The sequence below is a fragment of the Sus scrofa genome, chromosome 6 (genome assembly GCF_054392235.1).
Source record: "Sus scrofa isolate SSC_HxYL_T2T_F1_AM1 chromosome 6, Sscrofa_HxYL_maternal_Yorkshire_Landrace_v2.0, whole genome shotgun sequence".
NCBI lineage: Eukaryota > Metazoa > Chordata > Mammalia > Artiodactyla > Suidae > Sus > Sus scrofa.
The window spans coordinates 54,657,336-54,665,996 of NC_139388.1; the positions used below are offsets into that span (position 1 = coordinate 54,657,336).

The following is an 8,661-nucleotide window of genomic DNA, read 5'->3' on the forward strand; positions in this document are numbered from 1 at the left end:
CTAGAAAGGTCATTTCCTTGAAGGTAGGGACGTTTGCCTGTTTTGTTCACTGCTGTATGCGCAGCACCTGGAACAGTGCCTGGCACATAGTAGGTGCTCAGTAAATGTGATGAATGAATGAATGGTGACCTTCAGCTTTCCCATCTATGTCAGGATGTAGAGACGTCTAGAACCCTTCTCCCCTTGACCTCACAGGGGTGGAGGAGTGTTTCTGAGACGCCCTCCTACCCACGAGACAGCCTGTTGGAATAGAGTTGAAGACATGGGAGTCCAGCCTTGCTGTGCCACTTACTCTGAAAATCACTCTCTCTCTCTCTGTGCCTTGGGCAGCTTATCTGCAAAATGGGGATGCAACTCCCTTTCTTGCTCGCCCCTTTGGGTCATTAGGAGGATTAAGTTGGGGGGGGGAAACGACATGAAGGAACATTGTAGAGAATGTGCACAGGCACGCTGGAGGTTTCTGTGTTTGTTTGGTTTTTGTCTTTTTAGGGCTGCACCCGCGGCATATGGCGGTTCCCAGGCTAGGGGTCTAATCAGAGCTGTAGCTGCTGGCCTACGCCACAGCCACAGCAACGCAGGATCCAAGCTTCGTCTGCAACCTACACCACAGCTCACAGCAACGCTGGATCCTTAACCTACTGAGCGAGGCCAGGGCTTGAACCTGCATCCTCATGGATACTAGTCAGATTCGTTTCCGCTGAGCCACGATGGGAACTCCAGGATTCCTTGTAAATGAAGTGCTTGTGTGAGTGTCCTGCACACCTTGGGTCCCTTCCTACCTCTGGATCTTTGTCCATGCTCTCTTCCACCACTCTAGGTGGGGGGCCCTTTCTCCTACTTCTCTTTACCAATTCTTCTTTTTCTTTTAGGACTTTGCTTAAGGCTTACTTCCTCCAGGAAGTCTTCCCTGGTTTCCACCAGTTGGGGAGTTTTGCCTGGTTCAGCTTTGCCTCAAGTATTTCTCTGTGAAATTAATCAGCACTCATGTGGTTTGCTTAAGGCTTACTTCCTCCAGGAAGTCTTCCCTGGTTTCCACCAGTTGGGGAGTTTTGCCTGGTTCAGCTTTGCCTCAAGTATTTCTCTGTGAAATTAATCAGCACTCATGTGGTTTGAGAGGTAGGGTTGCTTAGCGGTCCCCAAGGCTCTGAGTCACACTCTAGGCTCCCCATTCACTAGATACATGAGCTCAGCAAGTGTCTTCACCTGTCATTTGCTCATCTGTTTGTTTGTTTGTCTTTTTAGGGCTGCACCGGCAGCACATGGAAGTTCTCTGGCCAGGGGTAGAATCACAGCTGAGTGGCCGGCCTACACCACAGTTCGCAGCAACTCCAGATCCAAACCGCATCTGCAACCTACACTGCAGTTTGCGACAACGCTGGATCCTTAACACACCAAATGAGGCCAGGGAGTGACCCCACATCCTCGTACTGTTCTTAACCAGCTGAGCCACGACGGGAACTCTCGTTTGCTCATCTGTAACATGGGGATTATGACAATGGCCTGCTTATGTTGGGTGACTGTTGTGTCCCCAGTGCTCCATTCTCATCTCATTAAATCCCATCCACACCACCATAAAGTAAGTCTCGTCATTATTGTCCGTTTTATTTTCACATCTGCCTGACAGGTGAGGAAACATAGGTTCAGAGGTTGAGTAAGTTGTCCAAAGTCACCCACAGGCAAAATGGTAGAACCAGGGTTTGAATCCGTGCAGCCTGGCTCCAGGGCCTAGGCTCCTAACTTCTAGAATACGCTGGATGTACTGGCTCTTGAGGCTCCCAGGATGATACTAGTAAAGACATCCTCGTAGCTCCCTGCTGGGGCTGATCCTGGGCTCTGGAGGGACATCACAGGAAGCAGGGTTGTGGTTTGCTTTTTTTTTTCTTTCTGCTTTTTAGGGCCGCACCTGCGGCATATGGAGGTTCCCAGGCTAGGGGTCGAATCGGAGGTACAGCTGCCGGCCTCCACCACAGCCACAGCCAGGCCAGATCTGAGCCATATCTGCGACCTACACTGCAGCTCACGGCAATGCCGTATCCTTAACCCACTGAGTGAGGCCAGGGATTGAACCCGCACCTCATGGATACATCGGGTTCATTACCGCTGAGCCACCACAGGAACTGTCACTGGGTTTGCTCTGTGTGCAGGGTGGGATGTGGCTGTTTCTCCCCACCCCGGGATGCTGGGGGCCTTATCCAGTTTCTTCCAGGCCTGATGACCAATAGGGGCTAGGCATTAGTAGAGAAGCAGGAGGGAGGGAGGGCGACAGAGGGAGGAGGGGGAGAGAGAGAGAGACAGTTGTACGACTCTTATTTTCCGCATTCTGGGGACAGAAGCAGTGAGAAGGGATGGGTGTGCCCTGCCCCCCAGCATCTGCTCAGGAAGAGGCTGGAGGGCCTGTCTATGAGGAGAGCCCCAGGGGTCCCCCCAGAGTGCCAGCCAGTAGGGGGATCACGAGGAGCAGGACCAGGACGTGGGGTGCCTGGGGAGCAGCGGTGGCCGAGGCACTGGTGAAGGATTGGGTCACGGAGTCCCTGTTGCAGAGGTGCCCCTCACAGCAGGAGCCCTGGAGGTCGATGTTTGTCCACGGGCTGGTGGTGCCCATGATGGTGCAGGAGGGCCGTTGGCAGGTTCTGATGTACACAGGGACTGAGAAATTGCCTGGGGCGGGGGACAGTGAGGAGGGGTCAGAACTGAGGGAGGCAGTGGCACCCGAACCTCCACTTAAAAGGCCAGGGCCATGACTGGGTCCTCAGACTTACTTCCAGTCTCCCTCTTCAGACCAGGGCCATGCCCCCTCCCTCAGTCTAGGACCAATGCCTCCCTCCTTCAGACCAGGGCCATGTCTCCCAGTCAGGCCTGCCGTCCTCCACACCCCTTGCCCAAGCCCTCTCACCCTCCCAGCCCCTCACCAACGGTCATTTGGCCATTGCCCTGAAAGCAGACACTTTGGTCCTGGTGACACTGGACCCGCCGGGACTTCTCCGGAGTGCAGTCCTCTGGGTGGATCCCCACGCAGGCGTAGCACTCGATGCCGCTGAGCGTCTGGGGGTTGGGCGCTGGCAGGACAACGAGGCACACACTCAGGTAAAAGTTCTCAGGCACAGTGGTTGGGGTTGCGCACTGCGCCGGGGCTCCTGCCGGGCTCCACTGGAGGGGGCGGGGCGGGAATCCCGGAGGAGGAGCCCAGAGGAGGCCCCGCCCCCGCCCCGCCCTCCCTCTCACCTGGGCTCAGATTAGGGAGGGAGTCGTGGGTCAGGAGGTTTGAGTTGCACAGGTCGGTCCTGCAGCCGCGCACCACCGAGTAGTCGGGTGGCAGCGCCTTGTTGTTCCACTGCATCTGACCCGTAGGCGGGCCTGTCCAGCAGCCCTTCTGGACCATGGTCACTGAGGCGCGGTACCCTGGAGGCGGGAGGGCACCGGGTCTGGTGCGCCGCCTCCTCCCCAGCCCTCCTTGTCCTGTCCCACGCCCCATCTTCTCCACCTCTCTCCCTCGGTCTCAAGCCTCCGCCCCCGTCCTCGCCTCCTCCGCTCTCGGCTCACGCAGCCTGGCTCCCCCCTCTTGCCCTGCGCCGCCCTTTCCTCCCTCTCAAATTCCGCTCCCCCGACCCCCAAACCCTCGCCCTCGCTCTCTGTCTCACCACCAACCCTTTCTTCCTTCTCCTTTTCTCTCCCCCTCCCTTCCTCCTTTCTGCCCCCTCCCGCCTTCTCTCCCCGTCCTTCCCGGTCTCCTGCTCTCACCGCCCGCTCCCTCATTCCTTCTCCTCTCTCCACCTCCCCATGTTTATCCTCATCTTTCCTTTCTTCTACCCCCAGCCCAGCGCCTTGTCTCCTCCTCCCAATTTCTCATCCTTGTCCCCATCTCCCACCCATTTCTCTTCTGGGCTGTCCGCCTCTCACCTGTGCTCAAGGAGGAGACAGCCTCAGAGCATCCATGAGGACAGGAGACGCTGAGGAATTTCATGCCACTGAGGTCAAAGGGCCCGAAGTAGATGTGCTGAAAGCTGTAGCACTGCAGGGCTCGGGACCCTGGGGAAAGATCAGGGGTGGGGTGAGAGGAGCAGGCCAGGGATGAGCGTAGGCCAGGAACTCAGGGCTTCACCCTGCAGACGACAGCCACACGGGCCAGGCTCTTCTGGTCTGAGTAGAGACAGGCCCTGTTGCCTCGAGAGAACTGGGGCCTGCTGCTGTGGCTGGTCGTGGCTGTGTCTGCCTCTTGGCCCAGTACTAGCCTCTGCACCAGCCAGTCTAGTTTTCCCCGGCTCTTCCAGATCGCCACCCTCTAAGATGCTGATAAAGGAGGAAGTGATTCACTCTGGCTCTGCCCATCCCTCTCCCAGCTAAACTCACGATGTCCAGTAGCACTACAAGGCCACTGATGGAAAACAAACAGTCCAGTCCAGGCACCGGGATGAGCAGTCTTATGCTAAATACATACATAAAGCCAGCCCCAAAGATACACGCACAGAACGCTTAAACATTGATCTAGGCCATGATAAAAAATTATATAAGAAAGAATGTGTGTGTATGTATGACTGAGTTGCTTTGTTGTATAGCAGAAATTGGCACAACATTGTAATTCAACTGTAAGTTAATAAAAGATGGGAAAAACCATTGACGTGAACACAAAATTACATGGGATCGTATAAATCTCACAGATATATACAGAGTACCCTGAACGTATCCATGTAGAGTTCTGCATTCACGTCCAAGCAAGAACCACCCAGACCCTCCAATAGAAACACCCCAGACCAAGGCGCAGCATCTCACCCATGCAAAATCACACTCAGAGAGGGAAAAACGTGGCTGCAGAAACAATCACAGCACACAGAGACTCGGGAACTTAGGAAGTCATACCCAGAGAGAGAGAGAGAAATACAGATCCACGAATCATAGACACAAGTAAAATCGGAGCTTGCAAATAGGTGAATGAGAAATACACAAAAAAGAGACCTGCAAAAGCAGACAACTTAAAATCTTTTTTTATTTTATTTTTTTTTTATTTTGGTGGCCTGGCAGTTAAGGATTCAGCATTGTCGCTGCTGTGGCATGTGGAAGTTCCCAGCCTAGGTGTTGAATCTGAGCAGCAGCTGCCAGCCTGCATCACAGCCACAGCAACGTGGGATCCAAGCTGCATGTGCGACCTACACCACAATTCATGGCAACGCCAGATCCTTAACCCACTGAGTGAAGCCAGGGATCAAACCTGAGTTCTCATGGATACTAGTCGGGTTTGTTAACCACCGAGCCACAATGGGAACTCCTAAAATCATATATTTTTAGAGGAAGTTCCCTGGTGGCCTGGCAGTTAAGGATTCAGTGTTGTCGCTGTTGTGACTCAGATTCAGTCCCTGGCCCAGGAACTTCTGTGTGCCATGGGCACAGTAAAAAAAAAAAAAAATTAGGAGTTCCTGTCGTGGCGCAGTGGAAACAAATCCAACTAGGAACGATTGTAGGTTCAATCCCTGGCCTTGCTCAGTGGGTTAAGGATCGGGCGTTGCCATGAGCACAGACACAGCTCAGATTTGGCATTGCTGTGGCTCTGATGTAGGCTGGCAGCTGTAGCTCCGATTAGACCCCTAGCCTGGGAACCTCCATATGCCATGGGCATGGCCCTAAAAAGATGAAAAACAAACAAAAAAAATCGTATTCAGATGCAAGATATATAGAGACATGCAACAGATACACAGAGAGACAGACACACATCAAAATGCCCAAACACATGTACACAGAGAGAAACACAGGCCTACCAATCACAGAGATGCACAAACACAAAGAGAAACAGATACACAAAATTATACACACATCTCTTTTACAAAGAAAAGGAGGCTCAGAGATAAACAGACCCATAAAGGCATTTGTTCAAGCACCCAGACATCAAAACCTGGTACACATAGATACACATACAAGCACAGAGAGCCACAGGACGCACTGACACATGGACACACACAGAACTTGATCTCTCTTCTGTGGATGAGCGTGCGTGCGCGCACACCCCTCCACACACACACACACAAAGTCACTGTGTGGGGCATCGCTCCTTCCTGCCTCTCAAATTCCCTGCCTTTGTAGCCACTTGAGTCCTGACATGAGTATGTCCCAGTCCTTACTCAAATCGGGGGAAGGGGTTGCCTGAGGATGAGGCCAAGGTTCCCTGCCATTTCTGAAAAGAGCCCCAAAAGGTCCTCAGAAGTATCTTTGAGTGGAAGTGTGGGCAGGAAGGGTGAGAAAGGCTGGAGGAGCGGACCAGAGACCCCGGAGGAAATGAGCGATACGGAAAGAATGGAGGAGAGGAAGAGAAGTGGGGAGGGCACAGTCTCCAGGCCTCTTCCCTCCCACAACCCGGGAAGCAATCAGGGACCCCACCCCTCCTCCCTCAGACCCAGAGCCCAGGCCCCCAATTCCTCCTCCCTCAGACCCAGGATCCAGGCCCCCAGCTCCTCCTCCCTCAGACCCAGGATCCAGGCCCCTCATTCTCTCCTCCCACAGTCTGTGGAATTGGGCCCCACTCTCTGTTCCCTCAGACCCAGGAGAGTCCAAATTCCCATCACTCTACTGCCCTTCTTACCATTGGACTCAAAAGTCTGGACACCTGTCAGGCAGAGGACAGCCCCAAAGAGGCGCAGCAGGGTGGCTCTGGGGACTTCCATTGCCTGGTTGTGGAGCTGAGTGGAGACACCGGGAACAGCTCCTCCTGCTCTGATTTCTGCTGGGCTGGTTCTCCCAGCCCAGCCCTAGGCATCCAGGCTACCCAGCCTGGCTGGCATTCCTCCACCCCCGCCCTGCTGCACTTGGGCTGGTCTCCTCCTAGATAATCACGATGGAGCCAAGATGCGTCTCAGGTCTGAGCGGGGAGGGGCTGAGGGCCTGGATTTCTGGATCTAAAGGAGGAAGGAGCTAAGGGCCTATAACCCTTAATTTTTTTGGGGGGGCTTTGTGTTTGTGGGCTCTCTTTCTTCCCCATTCCCCACACTGTGTTCTAGTCTAAGTAGGCACACATGGCATCTCGATTTCTCTTCTTCCACCCTGACACATGCCACCATATGGGACTACATCTTCAGACCAAAGACACAAACATCACCTCCTCCCTGAAGGCCTCTGTCTACACCCTCACCCTAATCACCCACCTACCTCCACCTCAAGCACTTCCCTGTCTCCCAGCCTTGGTCACCCTGGGTTGGACTAGTGTTTCTCTTCCCCATCAGGCTGTGAACTCCTCAGAGGCCTCAGGGGATGTTTGGGATGTTGTATGAATGAGTGAATCACAAACTTATAAACAAACTAGAGACAGAGAGAGAGAGAGAGAGTGACAGGAGATGAGACTCCTGGAGAGGCAGTTCCACATGGGATGCAGAAAGACAGACGTACCCGGTGTGGACAAACGCACATGTAGACACGCAGACAAACCCAGACTTGATGATCAGGACATGCCCACAGAAGGTGTTTAATAAAAGTTTATTAGATTATTAAATGAATGAATTAAAAAACTGGAGGAGGAATTCCCGTCGTGGCTCAGCAGGACTAGAATCCATGAGGATGCGGATTTGATCCCTGGCCTCACTCGGTGGGTTAAGGATCCGTCGTTGCCACAAGCTGTGGCATAGGTCACAGATGCAGCTCGTGTCTGGTGTTGCTGTGGCTGTGGCGCTGGCAGCTGCAGCTCTGATTCGATTCCTAGCCTGGGAATTTCCATATGCCGCCGTTGCGGCCCTAAAAAGACAAAATAAAACAAGGCACTGGAGGAGAGAGAGACACAGACGGACCACTGGCGGGATATCCTGTCCCCTGAGGATGCGGACAAACCCACGTGGACACTCAGACACCAGGCAGATGGGGACATCAGATGGGTGCCCTGCAGGCAGTGGGAGCTGGGCCAGAGACCCTAGGTCTACACCTCCTGATCTGCCTCCCTTCTCGCTGGTTGGAGGGGCTGCCTGTTGGCATCACAGCCACTCACTGTGTCAGGCAGGGCGGGTGACAGGCTTGTGCAGAGATGAGGGTCACGGACCCACAGACGGATGGGGAGAGGTGACAGAATTGTCATGACCAGGACAGCCTTAATGGTCTCTGGAGCTCAGCTAAACTTTATGTGGGTTTCTCCCTGACTACAGGCCCCCAACTTCCCTTTTCTTAGAGCATTTACTGTTGAAAACTTGTCATTGCCCTTCTTTCTCGGTCCCATTGATGTGTGGGTAAATCGTCTCCCAGCCTCTTGCCAGTTTTACAACCTGGGACTGTCTTTCTCAGGACATGGGAGCCAGCCCTTTGAAATGGCACACTGGCACTTTCCCACTGAAAACCGTTCAGCGCCAAAAACCTTCCCACCTTTTGTTTCAGTGGCGGCTTGATGTTGGGATCTGAGTTCCCAGACCAAGGATTGAACCTGGGCTGAAGTGTTGAAAGCGCTGAATCCTAACCATTAGACCACCAGGAAACTCCCAAGAATTTCCTTAAAAAATTTTTTTTTTTTTTGTCTTTTGTCTTTTTAGGGCTGCACCTGTGGCATATGGAGGTTCCCAGGCTAGGGGGCCAATCGGAGCTACAGCTGTCGGCCTACGCCACAGCCACAGCAATGCTGGATTCTTAACCCAATGAGCAAGGCCAGGGATCGAACCTGCATCCTCATGGATGCTGGTTGGGTTCGTTTCCGATGAGCCACAACAG

General features: G+C 53.6%; 1 protein-coding gene across 1 annotated transcript; it reads right to left on the minus strand.

Moving 5' to 3' along the window:
• Positions 1 to 1,580: 1,580 nt before the first annotated feature.
• On the minus strand, positions 1,581 to 6,668 carry LYPD5 (LY6/PLAUR domain containing 5). The gene is made up of 5 exons (XM_005655948.4): positions 6,566 to 6,668; positions 3,898 to 4,026; positions 3,223 to 3,399; positions 2,910 to 3,056; positions 1,581 to 2,658 (listed from the first exon to the last, which is right to left on the minus strand). Exons 1-5 carry the CDS (start codon positions 6,645 to 6,647, stop codon positions 2,399 to 2,401), a joined length of 795 nt encoding a protein of 264 aa, XP_005656005.2. The 5' UTR covers positions 6,648 to 6,668; the 3' UTR covers positions 1,581 to 2,398.
• Between the last annotated feature and the right edge of the window lie 1,993 nt (positions 6,669 to 8,661).

Bases quoted from the DNA above. Each gene is read 5' to 3' on its own strand.
- LYPD5 (XM_005655948.4), bottom strand. From the start codon at position 6,647: ATGGAAGTCCCCAGAGCCACCCTGCTGCGCCTCTTTGGGGCTGTCCTC. The intron at 3,400-3,897 runs GTGAGAGGCGGA...TCCCGCCTCCAG, and splicing joins TGTCTCCTCCTTGAGCACAG to GGTACCGCGCCTCAGTGACC. The intron at 3,057-3,222 runs GTGAGAGGGAGG...TTGTCCTGCCAG, and splicing joins CCTCCCTAATCTGAGCCCAG to CGCCCAACCCCCAGACGCTC.